Here is a 17,659-nt window from a genome sequence, read left to right as displayed (position 1 = left end):
CTTCAGGCACTTCCAGTGTAACAGATAGTTGTTTACCCCGAGGACGACCCATTGCTACAGGCCTTGACATTTCTTCTTCTTTTTTTTTTTTTGATGATTTTTTTATCAACATTTCTCAAACAAATGGCATGCTACTCTAATTAAATCACCTTTTCTATTTGAGGAGTGGGAGGTGACTACAGAGATGTGAGAAGACAACATTAACTTCCATTTTTCCTTCTTTTCGGTACAAAACTCCTCTGAATCCAGAGTCTAGATGGATGGAGGGATATAGACTTACTGTCCTGTTTTTCTCCTTGCTGCAGACTCCAGTCAGGAGTACACCGATTCCACAGGCATCGACGTGCATGAGTTCTTGGTGAACACACTGAGAAACAACCCCAGGTACAAATGACACAACACACACCACATAGGACTCAAACTGATGCCTCAGAATGCCTGACTTGTTATCATATTTATCTATTTATCTTTGGAGTGCATTTGTCTTGTCTTATATGAAGTACATATGGAATTAAAGCAATTTAGGATGAACAGAGTTTTTCTTTCTTTCTTTCTTTCGAATCTGTTTATAGTTATGTGTTATCACTAACACTACATTATAGCAGCTGTTTTCCTTTTTAAAGATGTGTATTTATTTAATTATTCATTTTTTTGGATTGCCTACCTAATTTAGTCGTCTTTGGTCCGTCCCATCATATTTGACAGCTACAGCCTGAGAGGTTGAAGGTTGCACATGCTTTCACTGAGTCTTAAAGCGCCTTCTGGACAAACCTCTCCGTATCAGTGACTACATATGTTTTATATCTGTTTATATGGAACATTCTCCATATAAGTCTCTGTAGAAGTTTCTATAGAATTGATGCCATATTAGATCGAACGCATTCATATTAACCTGGTATCTGGCTCTCCTGTCAGAACTAGACATATAACCATGCTTTTGACCAATCGGATTTAAGCATTCGACAGTACTGTGAATTTCTTAGTTTCTTTAGTTACTAATTTAACTTTAGTAATGTTTGTCATTGTATGGTTTGGCAGAATTTGTATGTATTTTTACGTGAATGACAGAAGGCTTTTTCTTGGTCTCTTGTGTGTTTTATTTAAAAGACCTTAAAACACTGTCTGTTTGTCTTTTTTTTTTTATTTTTATTTTTTTATTACTGACTTGTCTCTTGTCATCTTTTACCCACTTGGGCAGGGACAGAATGATGCTGCTGAAGCTGGAACAAGATATACTGGAGTTTATTAATGATGATAAGTAAGTGTGTGTGTGTTCACATGGGTTACAGAGGTATTTCACAATGGGAACAAGTCAATAAGGATATTATTAAGATTGAAAAATACTATAGTTGATGTGTAGATTTGTAAAGATTATAGGATTTTGTTGCTTTATATACCAGAACTGAAAAGGAGATAATTAGCATTGTCTTGAATCTATGAAAAAATAACCCAGAATATTGAAGTTTATAGAAAAATAAATACTGTTTGGTCCATCAGCTGTGCAAGCAAAGTGTTTCAGCAAGTTGTCTGGCAAGACAGTGTAAGGCAGTGGATTTGGCAAGAATTGTAAATTTGTGCATTGGTAAGTTCATCCCTGTTGTCACTGAAATGTGTTGACGTCCCCCTGTTGGTATCTCAAAGCTTTGCTTTTTGATTTGTTTCCTGAATACTTAAGAGGATTTTAAAAGTAGTAGAATTTGGCTTTTTAATTAGAGAGGGAATTGGTAATTAGTTCAATAATTCATTTAATATATTTTTGTTTTATAGCAATCAGTATAAGAAGTTCCCCCAGATGACCTCATACCATCGCATGCTGCTACATCGAGTAGCAGCTTATTTTGGCATGGACCATAATGTGGATCAAACCGGCAAAGCGGTCATCATCAATAAGACATGCAACACCCGCATGTAAGCAGTTTTCACAGTATTGTGTTTTTAATTAAAATTTTTTCAAAATACATTTATTATACTCCTGTAGTTGCCTCAGTTTTAAAGAATGTGAAATTAAAAATGTGAATAAGTGCAATAATTTAGCTTGATGTAAAAACAGCACACTTATTATTAATGCTGTTATTAATTATTAGTAGATCTAATTAAGGTATTGGGTTTTGTGACTATTAATTATGATGTTAATCACACATGCTCTCTCTTGCACTCTCTCTCTCTCGCTCTCTCTCTCGCGCTCTCTCACTCTCTTTCTCTCTCTCTCTCTCTCTCGCTGTCTCTCTCGCTCTCTCAGCCCCGAACAAAGGTTTTCTGAGCACATTAAAGATGACAGAACTATGGATTTCCAGAAGAAGTTTATCTTGAAGAGAGATGACGCAAGCATGGACAAAGATGACAACCAGGTGAGCTGTCACAGTACATCCAGTACAGTGTCCACACTGAGCACTAAATTAGTTTCCTGTTAACTAATGGGCTTCGTACTGTTATTTTCAGATTCGTGTTCCTCTACAGGACGGTCGTCGTAGTAAGTCTATCGAGGAGAGAGAGGAGGAATATCAACGTGTCCGAGATCGGATTTTTGCTCGGGAAGTAAGTGCACAAGAAAATACTACTACTACTACTGCTATTAATAATATACTTTAATAATACAAACAAAAAATAAAAAGGCTAAATATTTGAATATTTAAATTTTTTGTGATCTACGCTTATCATGGTAGCATCACTCCAGTTAGAAAATGAAACATCAGTTAATTTTGTTGCTTTTATGTAGGAAGTATGACTTTAATAATATTGTAGGATTGGAGCTCTTGGACCCAGCAGCTGTGTTTGTATTGTAGACATGTCCTATGACTATAAAATTTGCTCCAATATATAGCTTTAAATTAGCCTAGACTCATTTAATAAGTGCTTATTTTTGTAACAAATTTAATTTACTACTCATGTGCTAGGTCACATGGAACAACTCTTTCTAAAGTTTTTAATCGGTAACACAGTTTTTATTTACCTTTTGTTTAAAGAATGTTTAGCGCTAATTCTTTTCAGTTTTGTGTTGTTTTTTTTTGTTCACAGTTCATATAAGAATCCCTTTTGAGTGAATTAAAGGTGGGGTCTCCGTTGTTTGAAAGCCAATGTTGACATTTGAAATCACCAAAACAAACAAGCCCCTAACCCAAATGGGTCCCATCTCTATGGGGTCAGAATTGTTTCGTTATTCTGAATAAATATACTATGATCCACAAATAAATATAAAGAGTTTCACAAATATTTTTTAAATCAACAAATGCACAATAAGCAAACCGTAAATATATGTTACAAAATTTCACAAAAAGAAATGAAATTCACAAATAAATAAAATGGGATTTGCAAATAAAAAAAATATTTATAAATATATATTTAATTGTATTTATTTGTGAATGGCTTCCTGCTCATATGTGAATCGCGTTCTGTGCAATTGTGAATCACTGCACGCATTTGTGGATTGCGTTCTGTGCATTTGTGGATTTGAAACATTTCTAACGTCAAGACGTGCACAAGAATCCACAAATAGGTGGACTCCGCCCACCGTCTACTCCAGCCAATCGGACAACGGTCTCGTGGCGCTAACCATTCGTGGCACTGTCTACCTCCAACCAATCACGTTCTGATTTACTCGCTCTTCACACTCCACCGTTGTCCGATTGGCTGGAGTAGATGGTGGGCGGAGTCCACCTATTTGTGGATTTTTGTGCACGTCTTGACGTTAGAAATGTTTCAAATCTTTTCAAATGTTTTAAATACAATTAAATATATATTTATAAATATTTTTTTTATTTGCAAATCCCATTTTATTTATTTTTGAATTTCATTTCTTTCTGTGAAATTTGTAACATATATTTACGGTTTGCTTATTGGGCATTTGTTGATTTTAAAAAATATTTGTGAAACTCTTTATATTTATTTGTGGATCATAGTATATTTATTCATTGACCCCATACATCTCTGTATTGATAGCTCCGCCCACACATACATACATTTACATTTACAGCATTTAGCAGACACTCTTATCCAGAGTGACTTACATTTTTATATTATATTTATTTATATTATTTATATTATTTTTATTTATATCTATATTGACAAGACACGCCCCTTTCTGCTCATTGGCTACACGTTAGTTTTGTTTTTGTTTTGTTTGGCGTCCCGACTCAGTTTTCGGAAGCATTCCTCAATCAACGGAGACACTTTAACAGATAGATTTCTAGCACAAAAAAAAATTTGATTTGCATTTGTGAACAAGTGTTTGGGGATTCGGCTTAGCTGCTGAGCTCTTCGTAATGTGCAGGTGTTTTTTTCTTCACAGTCTTCTCAAAACGGATACCTCAACGACAACAGGTAAGACACACCTACACTGACGAGCAACACAGGTTTGAATCTTTGGGCACAAATACATTGCCGCTGTGATTTTGTGTGCATGGAAGAGAGATGTGTGTAAAGGTATTAATTAATTGCTTAATTTAACTGATTCCTGTTTCTTAAGTGCTGATACTAAAATTCTAGAATAGGTTTATACAAGGTCATTTCTAATCATATTAGTTGTTTAACATGTTTTGATTCTGGCTGATTCATTATTAATGCATTGTTTAAACCAAGATCTCTTACAGTATATTGAATGAGTGTATACATAAAAGTTATACCTTAATCATAAGAATTTTGTTAAAGCACCATGGAGCACAGTTTTTAAAAGTTAAGCATTTTTTTTTTTTTTTGCTGAGAAGCAGATGAGGTGGAGGAGTGCTGATACAGATAAACACGGGGGGCTTGTGAGGAGAAATTCTGCGTTGTTTGCATTTCTTCTCTCCTCTATACAGCCAGAGGTCCATGATCAAATCAAACAAATCCATTTAAAATCGTACTTTAAGTTTTTTCTTTTATCCCCACCCAGCCTTTGTGTTGGATGCAGCCTGATAATGGCCTGTTTCATCTATTTCTGATTTCTGATCTATCCAGACACGCCAAACACACACGTTGAGTCACTTCCTTCACCTCACACAATGCAGTAACTTGCAGCCTTTCTCTTCCCAATGTGACCCCACAGACTTTCCACTGAAGGCTACTCCTCTTCCTCCCAAAGGAGGAGGCAAATCTTTAGGTACTCAGTGTTTGCTGTGTGTTCCCATGCGCGTTTCCGTGACCAGCGTGTGTGCTTAGCGTCAGCTCGGTGCATGGCTGCTATGTGGATTTGAAACACGGCTGTTTAAGGGGGAGGGACTTGTTAAGTCACGACCATTCTTGCCCTTTTCTTTGATTGTGCACTTGCACTTTGGTGGGTGGGTGGGAGTGTGTGTGTGTGTGTGTATCTGTTTACTGTATGTGGGTCCAGGCTAAGCCTGGTTGCTATGGTTGCTGTGGGGAATGTTCTGGAACTGTCATTTGCTAACTAGCGCATGCTATGGAGTTATTTGTCGGGTGTCTTGCTATTCTCACAGCAGTATGCAAATCGTGTTAAACTTGTTGCTTTTGTTTTTGAAAAATGTGAAATGAACTATTTATATTTATTGATTTAGCTTATTGGTGTGAACGAGAGAAATGGTGTACAAAAGAGAAAGGAGGAACCATGTGTACAATCTCTCTCTCTCTCTCTCTCTCTCTCTCTCTCTCTCTCTGCGCAGTACGTCTGTGTCAGTAATGGGCTGTGTAGGCAGCAGCTCATTCATTAATTGCATACACAAATGTTCGCTACATTACTGTACCTTTTTAAAAGCACACCCTCTTAGACACACAATCCAATAGTGTTTTGTGTTCATTTATTTGTGTAATATTCCAGACTTCATGAATTCTTCTGTGACGCCTGGTTATTTGTACAATTTCTAAATATACTGAATATAATTCTGGTCTTCCGTCACTTGTCACACTCGCTTCATTTGCTTCACATGACAAAAGTGAGTCATATTTATTTTTCATTTTTAAATGGGGGAAATGGGAAGTCATATTTTCAACTTGAGCTCGAATTGTGTTTCTTACATTCGTTAGAACAATGATTTAGAGTGAGCTTGTTCTTTATACTGAGAATTAAGTTAACAGTAAGGACACTTTCTAGAAATACTGAAGGCTTCAGCAGCATTGAATTATTACAGTTTATTGTATATTAGACCGCAACATGTCTGGATCCTTAAATTCGATTGTTCAGAAAATGTGTATTATTTTTGTTTAACAGCACAGCTCAATCAGTTATAGCTGTAACTTAAATGTAAAAATGGTGTTAAAGATTTCTGTACTTATTCCAATATGTTATTGTTTCTATAGCAACAGCTCATACACAGGGACTTGCACAGAAACGTATGCTCCACATAATCGTTGTAATGTTTATTTGTTTCTATTTAAGGTTCATGGAAGAATTTTAAGTTTAAGTGCTTTGTAACAGTCAGAATTTCCAATAACACTCTTTAGGACAGAGGGATTTAAACTTTAGACTAAAATGACTGGCTGCAGTTTATCATTTTGAGACGACACAGAGAACGACAGGGGGACAGCGAGACAGATAGACGGACACAGAGAGAGTGAGAGAGAGCGATAGACGGACACAGAGAGAGCGATAGACGGACACAGAGAGAGAGCGATAGACGGACGCACAGAGAGAGAGATGGACGGACGCACAGAGAGAGATGGACGGACGCACAGAGAGAGAGATGGACGGACGCACAGAGAGCGAGATGGACGGACGCACAGAGAGCGAGATGGACGGACGCACAGAGAGCGAGATGGACGGACGCACAGAGAGCGAGATGGACGGACGCACAGAGAGCGAGATGGACGGACGCACAGAGAGCGAGATGGACGGACGCACAGAGAGCGAGATGGACGGACGCACAGAGAGCGAGATGGACGGACGCACAGAGAGCGAGATGGACGGACGCACAGAGAGCGAGATGGACGGACGCACAGAGAGCGAGATGGACGGACGCACAGAGAGCGAGATGGACGGACGCACAGAGAGCGAGATGGACGGACGCACAGAGAGCGAGATGGACGGACGCACAGAGAGCGAGAGGCAGACACCGAGCAACAGAGAGCGAGCGAGCGACAGACGGACGGACACAGAGAGAGAGCGAGCGAGAGACAGACGGACGGACACAGAGAGGGAGCGAGCGAGAGAGAGAGAGATGGACACAGAGAGAGGGAAAGAGAGAAGGATTGGTGAGGAAATGACTATTTTGGCCGCATCATGAGAACAGGAACTAGTTAGTCATCTGGATATTCCACCGCATTAAATCAAACTGTAAATCATCACAAATTGTGTGACTGCATTGCTTAATTTATAAAGAAATGTCTAGTCACAGGAACATTGCTGTGCTGTAAGTGGAGTACCACACTCCAGTACATGTTGTTATACTTCTCCTTCCTTGAATGTGTCAGCAAGTTCTACATGCTCCTTTTCCTGTTCCTAACGTTCAGTGATGAGTAAGTTCTGTTCATCTGATCTACTTTTAGCTGCAAAATTAGTGGCGAAGAGTAAAAAGTTAGTCCAAGGGAAAACTACATTGTTAGGCTGTATGATAACGGTGTCAATGGCTTAATTCTGGGCGGAAAAATTTTAATAAATAAAGATGTTTGAGAAGCCACTTTAACAAAGTACAATGTCTGTGAGAGAATCACATTAATCTAGCAAGGTTTTGGACATCTTCAAGCAGAGTGAAATGCAGGCTGTGGTCTAGTTGTTAAATAGCGAGGTACCATAGAGAAATGGGCTACACACCATCAGTTCAGTTTGTAATTAAATGCTAACGTCTGTGACGTGCCTGTTGTATAGGATTACTTGTAGTCCAGATTCATGTGGACAGTTTATTAGAAATGAATTTTTCCAGTCCTCATCATATTTTTGAGCTTAATATTATCTTGTTCATGTTGCAGAAATGCCTTTGCAGGATTTAACAATTCAATAATAAATGTCACATTAGCATATAATTAAGCATAAGTCTGTTGTTTATTTTCAGCTGTATATATTGTATACAGCAGAGGTGGTTATAAAGTCAGTGTATAACTTGACAACCAAACACTACCCACTTACACACATCATATTAATATACAGTCAGCTCAGTTATCCTGGACTGTTCACTGTTATTTACCAAATTCTTCATGCCAGAAATTGGTCTTACTACAGAATTTAGTCTGCTGCCAGTATAGACTATTGACCCTTTTTACGGCAAACTCCAGGAGCCCTAAGAGCACTAGGATAAAGAGCAGCAATGATTTTCAGGTAAGTGTGTTTATCTGATTGCGAGTTACTTTTAGGGTATACAGCAGATGTGTGAGAACTAACAAAGGAGTTTGCAAAAAGTCTTGGTCCAGGGTTCGTCTGTACCGTGATTGGAAATGAATTCATTTCCCAGTTCTAACAAAATGACAAAACAATGATTATGAACTGATGTCTTCGGTATGAGCAGGAAAGTCACCGAACCCCAAACACATACAGAACAGGCCTATACATACATACATACATACATACATACATACATGCATACATACATACATACATACATACATGCATACATACATGCATACATACATACATACATACATACATACATACATACATACATACATACATACATACATGCATGCATACATACATGCATACATACATACATACATACATACATACATACATACATATATATTTACATACATACATACATACATATAAACTGATATATATTTATGTGTATGTGTATATCTATAGAACTATATATATATACACACACATACATACACTCACCGGCCACTTTATTAGATACACCTGTCCAACTGCTCGTTAACGCAAATTTCTAATCAGCCAATCACATGGCAGCAACTCAGTGCATTTAGGCATGTAGACATGGTCAAGACGATCTGCTGCAGTTCAAACCGAGCGTCAGAATGGGGAAGAAAGGTGATTTAAGTGACTTTGAACGTGACATGGTTGTTGGTGCCAGACGGGTTGGTCTATTTCAGAAACTGCTGATCTACTGGGATTTTCACGCACAACCATCTCTAGGGTTTACAGAGAATGGTCCGAAAAAGAGAAAATCTCCAGTGAGCAGCAGTTCTGTGTGCGCAAATGCCTTGTTGATGCCAGAGGTCAGAGGAGAATGGCCAGACTGGTTCGAGCTGATGGAAAGGCAACAGTAACTTAAATAACCACTCGTTACAACCGAGGCATGAAGAAGAGCATCTCTGAACTGAGATGCCTACCCGAGTATTGTTGCTGACCATGTCCATCCCTTTATGACCACAGTGTACCCATCTTCTGATGGCTACTTCCAGCAGGATAACGTGCCATGTCATAAAGCGCGAATCATCTCAGACTGGTTTCTTGAACATGACAATGAGTACTCAAATGGCCTCCACAGTCACCAGATCTCAGTCCAATAGAGCACCTTTGGGATGTGGTGGAACGGGAGATTCACATCGTGGATGTGCAGCCGACAAATCTGCAGCAACTGCGTAATGCTATCATGTCAATATGGTCCAAAATCTCTGAGGAATGTTTCCAGTACCTTGTTGAATCTATGCCACGAAGGATTAAGGCAGTTCTGAAGGCAAAAGGGGGTCCATCCTGGTACTAGTAAGGTGTACCTAATAAAGTGGCCGGTGAGTGTGTGAGTTAAATCCAGTTGTCTAGATCATACTCTTTCTTGTCACTTGATTGATTATTGGTTTTCATGGTGGCTGCTCCTGTCTAAAGAGAAAAAGTGTTTAAAGGGCATGTGTTAATACTGAGTTCTATATATTTGTGTTTGTTTCCTGTTTGTGTGTGTTGGAGTACGTGTTTCATGTTGTCTGGTTTGTTTTGCTTGCTGTAATACTACTCAAGGCATTTAAGGCAGTGTGCATCTTGAGTGATTTGTGAGTGGTTGAGTGTCTGTGTGCCTCGTCGTCATAAATATTGTTTCTGGGTATCCCTCTGAGATGCTGATACTACTTCTTTTTTTTTTTTTTTTTTTTCTTTTATTTGTAGTGGTGTGTGTATGTCAGAAAGTATATTGTGAATGTGTGTTTTCTTCTGGTTTAACATCTGGAAACATAAGCTTGATTAGAGTGCGTCATTTTGATAAGTTCTAGCTCTATGTTAAGTCCTTATTAGCGTTTCAAAAATAAGGTTGTCTTGTTTCTTTCATCTTGTCTCTTTCTGCTTTTTGCTTCCTCCTCTCTCTTCCCCACCTATTCTGCTGGCTCGTTCTGTAGGGGGAATAAAGAGAGCTCGAGCCGGCCGCCAAGCAGTCGTCAAAGCAGCACCGACAGCGACATGAAGAGTCTGGAACCACGGCCATGGAGCAGCACAGACTCAGACAGCTCAAACCGCACGCTCCGGCCTCCCGTTACCAAGGCCAGCAGCTTCAGTGGCATCTCCATCCTAACACGTGGAGATAGTCTGGGTAGCAAGGGCTCACAGGGCAGTGCCAGGGGCTCACGCACAGGTACACACAGACACACACCCATGCCCCTTTTCCACCGAGTCAGTTTGAGTGCTGGTTCGGAGCCAGAGCCTAATTTAGAACCAGTTCTTTCTTTTTCGACAGCCAAAGCACCAGATCTGAACCAGGAAAAGTGGTTCTTAAGTAGCACCAAAACGTTGCTAGTCTAGACTTAAAAACCGCTTGCGTTAGGGACTATGGGCGGGGCTACTGTTAGCGCCTTTGATAATGTACCTTAAGTATACCAATGTTTAATAGACTTTTACTTTACCGCATTTATGATACATTATCAGCACACATGATAGTAGGTAGCTACATGCTAAGGCTAACTTTTTTCTGTGTTTAATAATAAAATAACGTTATGTACTTTCTCGATTACAACCTCCGTTTATACAAATTACATGGAGCTGCACGTACACGTTGGATTCGCTGCGTTTGGATGCTAATGTAGGTTCGCAAAGCCATGAGCATTAACAGTAAAGCAACAAACGCCAATGTTGATGTGTTTGCGTTTGCCGCTGCTGCGCTAACATTACTGGGACACGTGACACGTATACAGTAGGGATGCCACAATTCTCAATATAATATTTAACCGTTCGGTACGACATCCACGGTTCAATACGCGCTTGTGAATTGGGTTTTTTTCGGTTTTACGTTTAAATAATTTATGTGCTTTTTATTTCTCTCCGAATTGACTGTTTGTGTGTGCCTGTAAGTCTACGAGCTGAGATGAGGAAACTCCTCCCCGCGAGTAAATGTTCAATCACTATGCTCTAAAGTTAGGGGGCGCTGAACCATCATTCCACACTTTAACATGGCGAGTGGTGGTGAAGTGAGGCTACAATACGAGGAGGCGCCGGCGTCTTTTAAATCTGTAGTGTGGAGACATTTCGGTTTTGCTGTTGAGTTTAATGCTGAGGAAGAAAAAACGGTAAACAAAAAAAATGACTCAGTCCCCCGCTGAATCCTTCCAGCATACATACCCAAATGGTTCCGAGAGACACATGAAAATAACAAAGGCAGTGGGGGAGTTCATTGCCAAAGATTTGCAGCCGTTTTCGGTGATTGGAGATGTGGGCTTTTGTCATCTTATAAAAACACTCGATCCGCGTTACAGACTACCGTCTCGCACTTTTTTCAGCACCGAGATAATTCCCGACCTCTTTGAAAAGACATGCAACAGTATTGTGTACGAATTGGCTCAAGCACAGAGCCTTGCTCTGACCACAGATGGTTGGACCTCGCGGGCAACCGTGAGTTACCTCACTGTAACTGTTCACTACATGTCGGATTGGGAAATGAAAAGCGCTGTACTCCAAACCCGTCCCCTGTATGAAAGTCATACAAGCGCTCATTTGGCAGAAGAGTTGACAAACGCAGTGAATACATGGAAGTTGAGGAGGCCAAATATGTTACTCCCAGTCACCACAGATAACGCTTAAAAATTTTGAAAATAAACATACATGTGAAGTTAGTAAACATTAGTAAACATTGTTTACTAACTTCACATGTATGTTTATTTTCAAAATTTAGGAATTTGTGTTCCCCAGTTTGTACATGGGCTACCAGCAGCTGTGAGATGTCAGTGTTAATTCTAAAATAAAAAATGTTTATATTATACAAAACACTAGGAACCAGTGGACTTTTCTTTGCTTTTAAGTAAAATAAAGGAGTATTGCAATAAATCGTTTTTATTTGTTTCTTCTTAACCTCTTACTGTTCCTATTGCCTAAGCATAGAATAACAAAAAACACTTTTATGTGTTAAGCCATCAGAACCGAACCGAAATCGTGGTTAAAAAACCGAGGTATGTATTGAACCGTGGGCTAACTGTATTGTTGCATCCCTAGTACAGTGACGTCAGACTCGGCTCTGTGATGGCTCTCTAGCCGATGGAAAGGCAAACCAGTTCTTAGAAGGTTCGGCAATGGAACCAACTTTGAACCAGCACCAGTGCTAGCTCTGAACCAGCACCCGGTTCTTTTTGGTGGAAAAGGGGTACCAGGTCTACAGTAAAAGACACACTCATTCTATCTGCTCGGTAAATCTAATTTGTAGAGCCCTCTGGTGCCTGAGTCACGAATTGCAATTACAGGTGTGGAGGGATCCATTTTCTGAACAAATGAGTATTCATTATAACATCTAAGGATCTACATCCCACGCTTGCATTGAAAAAATTAATTGTTCATGGGTTCACCATCAGACAAAAACTGAACAAGAATGGTGTGCCTGAACACAAAAATAATACCTGTTTCTGAAGTTTGCTCAAGACTATGTAGATAAGCCAGAGTTGGAAGAATGTTCTGTGGACAGATCTTTTCTTTTAATTAAAAGGTTTGTTAAAAACCCAACACTTCTTTCCAACAAAAGAACCTTATCCCGGACATGAAACATGGAGGTGGCACTAACATGGCAGGTCCAGGACAGCTTTCTGTTATTGATGGTACAATCCAGAATTCATAGTCCCATCAGATTCTGCAGGAGAACGTCTGGGTATCTGTATATAAACTGGAGCTTAACTCCAGGTGGGTCATGCATGAAAGGAAGACAAACCATTTTGTATAATAGCGGAACGATCTGGCTTTGTGAAACATATCTCCAACAAACTGCATTACGGTATTATTCCAGAGCAAGCTGATAGAAAACGTTCACTGGATTTTAAACTAAAAGTTTAACGATTAATTGGATTCCCACCAACATTTACTTTGCAGGTCTTCCTCTTGTAACCACAGAGGCTTGTCCCCAGCCACTTCATCAGAGCCGCACTCTCCTGCCCTGCCCATCCAGCTGCCCATCCAATGTTCCTCAGAGCCAGGCTCCACCACCACCACCACCACCACAAACAGCTCTGCTGCCCACCCCTACACTCTCTCACACACACTCTCACCCGCAGCACCCCATTGGCAGCCACAGCCATAATCACATGCTGCCACAGGTGAGTCAGTTGGTTAAAAAAAAAAAAAAATCTATTTACATTCACTGTCACCACTGTTAGTGTATTCTATAAGCATATTTTTAGAGATGCTTTTTTTGTTAACATAGTTTCAAGGCTTGTTTAAGTTAAGTTTGTTTTTTCCTTTGCCAATTCCTCTAACATTTATTTTTTTCCCTTCCCTCTCCTTGATTTGTATTGGTTTGCTCTCTCTCTCTCCCTCTCTCTCCCTCTCTCTCCCTCTCCCTCTCTCTCTCCCTCTCCCTCTCTCTCTCTCTCTCTCTCAAACTTTCTTTTCCTTGACTGTATTTAGCCGGTGGCATCTTTGCAGCCAGCTCCACAGCCTGTATCATACTCCAGCTCTTCCTGCCCTCAGGTCATCCTGCCTGTTTCTCCTTCTCAGCAGTATAACTTGGTACTAATTATTCTTTCCTGCTTTACACTTCCCTGCTATTTTCTCATCTCGTACCCTGTCAGAATCTCTTAGCAGTACAATCGATTCTGAAGCAGCACAACATTTTGCCTGCACTCTTCATCTTCTTCATATCTGTCTATCACTTTACCCTTTTAATCTGTCTCTCTTGCTGTTTCTCTTTGGAATTGGTAATAGTTTTTAGGTTAATAGGTTAATTTTGATGATTTCAGTTACTGCAAGCCCTAGAGAGCTCCAAAAGAGTGCTGGATTCATAACTGAAAATGTTGGATAAGTAAAAAAAAAAAAATGTCTTTACGGACTTAATGAGATTTTACTTCATACTCATCAATTCATGCCTGACAAAAACAGTCAGTACAGAATGCCTTGTCACAAACTCACTTGTGGATAGTGAAACATCTGTTTCAGATCCGCTCTTTGCCTACATAGATCCTACTTAGTGTATGTATTTCCCCTTCTACTTTCTCTCTCAGCCTGATGAGTTGACTCCAGGTTTTGGACAGATGTCTCTGAGCCGTCAGGGCTCTAGTGAGGCTCCAGAGCCACCAGGACTCTATCAGCCTCCACCTGCCGTGTTATCCCAACATCCTCCGCCACAGCCAGGCTACATCATTGCCCCGCCTCCGTCCAGCTACCAGCCACCCACAGCTCATCCACACCCCCCTCCGCCAGCTCCACCCCAAACTCAGCCTGTACTGCAAACAGCTCCACCCACACAGGGCTACATGCAACCCCCTCCACCACCTCAGCAGGTACCATTTAAACTTACAGCAGTATGGGTACACTGTCATTAATCTTGTAAAAAATCCTTAAGCAGAACTTGGTTAGTGTTAATGATAGCTTTCAGGAAAACCCTCTGTGTTCCATTTTTAAACCATGATTTTGTCACTTTGGTCACATATCGGTCAGGACTACTACTATTTTGTCTGCATTCTACAAGATTACAGTGCATCGCAAATTGTGCAGGAATGAAAAGCACATTTTGTTGACTTGACTGAATTGCACAGCCTTATAGTATTTCTCAGTGTGTAAAATGGAAGGTGTTTGAGAATGTCTACTACTTATTAGGAGGAAAGAAGTAAGTGGCAAATATGAGACCCAAATATGCATTTCACACTTATTTACTAATACTGACATTCTGTCATCTAGAAATTGAGGAAGGAAAGTAAGGAAGATCTTGTTCCTTTTTGGTTAAAAGAATTACCACCAAAAGTCTGTATTCTTTTAATGAAGAATTAACAAACACAGTGCACTTTGTGTGTGTGGTCACACTTCCAGGTGTAGAGATGCCACTTCAAATTTTTTTCTTTTCTTCTAATTTCTTTTTAAGGGTAGTGTGTGTGAACTTGTGTGTTTTGTTTACTTATCTACCCTGAAGATGGACATAGCTTTCTAACACTTGCAGGGCAACTCTGGGTTAGTGAGCCATGCATGTCATGATAATGGGGATTAGAGCTTCTCTAATGTCTTTTAGCTATTTGGGGAAAGTCCTATTTAAAATAAACTTGCTTTCTGTATTTGTGCAAAACGCCAGCAATAAAGGATGCATTAGCTGTTTCATACTATAAACTGAGCATCTTTTCTCTTAGATCCAGGTGCAGTATTATTCTGCTGGTGGACAGTATCCAAGTTCAGGACAACAGTACAGGGCCATGTCTCACCAGGTGTCGTACCCTGCCCAGCGATCTCAGCCAATGCCACCGCCAGCACAGCCCTCTGGTTAGTCTGTCTTTTTTTTTTTTCTTGTCCTAACCATCTGTTGTGTTTTTTTTTTCCATATTTTATTCATAGGGAAATATAGACCATATTAGACTATAGACTCATAAGACAAGATAAGGTAATCCTTTATTCGTCCTACAGCAGGGACATTTGCATTAGGGACCAGATATGTTTACATGCATCAAATGCACAAGTAACATTTCTTAACCTTAACACATCTGACCATGTATAAATAATAAGGAGATATCTACCTAGCATCTTGTGACTACGGTCAAAACTACAGGTCTCCTGCCTGCCAAAGCTGTCTGTAGCCTCTTCTCGGCTTACAAGTAAAATTTAGTAATTGAAAGCTCCAGTTTTTTTTTTTTCTTTTCTTTTCTAGAAACCTCTAGAGCTGCTCGCCTTGAATGTGCACTCTGACTGCATAGCGATAAAATGTCAAATCAGCATGCTCATCTGGCAAATTAATACCTGATTTGGAGTCATGTCTGACTTCAGACCAGCAGCCAAAACAGTTAGTTACTACAGTTAATGACTGACATAACTGAACATATGCCTGCAAGCAGACATGACTCAGCTAACATTTCGATTTCTGAAGCTAATGCTGTACAACTCAGAAGCTCATGTCACCAGAACTCTCCTTATAGCCCAGTGACCACATATCCTTCATGTTCCTTATTAAAGGAGCATGAGGATCCTTTGTCCTAGATCCAAGTCTGTATGTTTATTTTTTCCAGGCTGAAAATGACACGGTTGAACCGATGTTTAAAGCTCTGCAGCACCTGACAGGGAATGTGGGCGCTCCAATACTGTAGCGTTTAATGCCATAATAGTGCACATTAGTGATTACTGAAGGGAGATATTCGGTCTGCATAGAGCGTGCATGTACTATTATACAGCATCATGGGCTGCATCTTCAATAGTTTAGCCCTCAACGGAGGGCCGCAATATATAACCCTTAAGTAAAAGGTGTTCCTCAATTGGTATGGACTTCATTGGGTGGCTCTAGTATATTGCAAAATTCCCATGCTGACTGCAGCATCATGAATGGCATGTCTCTGCTGGCTAATATGCTTACTAAAGCCTTTTTTTGAAATGGTAGGATATTCTTACATGGTAGGATATTTTGGGAATCACTCAATTGACTGTGTAGTGTTCCATGCAAAATGTTCCTTTCTGTGTCCAGTTTGTGCACCAAGTTATTGAATCTAGACAGGACAGCAAACATCCCATCCTCAGATCAAGTCATTGTGTCCCACTGACTAAGACAAAGTTGGCTGGCCAAATAGAAGGTCGACGTAATCACCTACACAACGGTATATAGGCAGACTGGTGTGTGTATATACTGTATCCCTTATCTGTGACATGTCCGTCAAATACAAATACAGTCTCTTTACTGCTGTTTCCTGGGTATCACCAATTTTTCCAGTGTCGATGGGTAGGAGGGTATCATAGAATATTACTTATATACGTGGATATTACAACTATTGTTCAGGTTAGACATTTGGATGAATGAGGTTTGAATGAAAAGTCTTTTTTTAATTTGTGGACATTTAAAAGTGAAAAGTAAACATGCAAGTTTTTGGGGAAGGTGGCAATCCATTTTAAAAATGTAATAACCTCCCTCCTTTTATTGTTTGTTAGACCTATATAAAATGTAATTGTTTATTATGTTCAGCTTATGTTTACTTATCACTGTATTTGCCGAATCAGCTTCTCTCCAGCCCATCATGGCCGGTCAGCAGCCAGCATACCAGGGAATGATGGGAGTTCAGCAGCCGCAGAGTGCCAGTATCATGAATTCTCAGCGTCCAGGCATGAGTGGACAGATCCAGGGCATGGTGGTGCAATACACACCTATGCCTTCCTATCAGGTAGTGTAAGTGTTTGCTATGTGCATGTGGAAATACTCTTAACAGGTATATAAGTCCTTGTACACTGAACTCCCCTGTGCTTACCCTAGGTGCCCGTGGCTAATGAAGCTCAGCCTGTGGTGCAGCAGCAGTACCAGCAGCCTGTCATGGTGCCCGTTAGCCAGTCTGTACAGGGTGCAATGCCAGCCGCCCCACCCATGCCAGTCTACTACAGCGTCCTGACGCCAACACAACAGAACAGCACAAGGTAATGAAACCGCAATTCAGAACACTTGCACAAGACTATACTCTTCTACTAGGAAGCATATATAGTATGTTATTTTTG

General features: G+C 40.1%; 1 protein-coding gene across 6 annotated transcripts in view; it reads left to right on the top strand.

Moving 5' to 3' along the window:
* LOC132844581 (R3H domain-containing protein 2) overlaps positions 1–17,659 on the top strand; it is a 53,120-nt gene that overhangs the window by 29,064 nt on the left and 6,397 nt on the right. For 5 of the 6 annotated variants that reach the window (XM_060868163.1, XM_060868161.1, XM_060868160.1 and 2 more), the window contains 13 exons: positions 306–384; positions 1,199–1,258; positions 1,768–1,908; positions 2,240–2,348; positions 2,440–2,535; positions 4,286–4,317; positions 10,147–10,379; positions 13,088–13,311; positions 13,622–13,723; positions 14,215–14,493; positions 15,331–15,460; positions 17,174–17,334; positions 17,424–17,581. In XM_060868163.1, the coding sequence (XP_060724146.1) occupies positions 306–384; positions 1,199–1,258; positions 1,768–1,908; positions 2,240–2,348; positions 2,440–2,535; positions 4,286–4,317; positions 10,147–10,379; positions 13,088–13,311; positions 13,622–13,723; positions 14,215–14,493; positions 15,331–15,460; positions 17,174–17,334; positions 17,424–17,581 (1,804 nt within the window). The remainder of the gene's footprint in view (positions 1–305; positions 385–1,198; positions 1,259–1,767; positions 1,909–2,239; positions 2,349–2,439; positions 2,536–4,285; positions 4,318–10,146; positions 10,380–13,087; positions 13,312–13,621; positions 13,724–14,214; positions 14,494–15,330; positions 15,461–17,173; positions 17,335–17,423; positions 17,582–17,659) is intronic. The other variant, XM_060868165.1, reaches the window with a different exon arrangement.

The sequence above is a fragment of the Tachysurus vachellii genome, chromosome 4 (assembly GCF_030014155.1).
Source record: "Tachysurus vachellii isolate PV-2020 chromosome 4, HZAU_Pvac_v1, whole genome shotgun sequence".
Classification (NCBI taxonomy): Eukaryota; Metazoa; Chordata; class Actinopteri; order Siluriformes; family Bagridae; genus Tachysurus; species Tachysurus vachellii.
The sequence above is the reverse complement of the archived record's forward strand: the minus strand, read 5'-3'. Positions and strand labels throughout refer to the sequence as shown.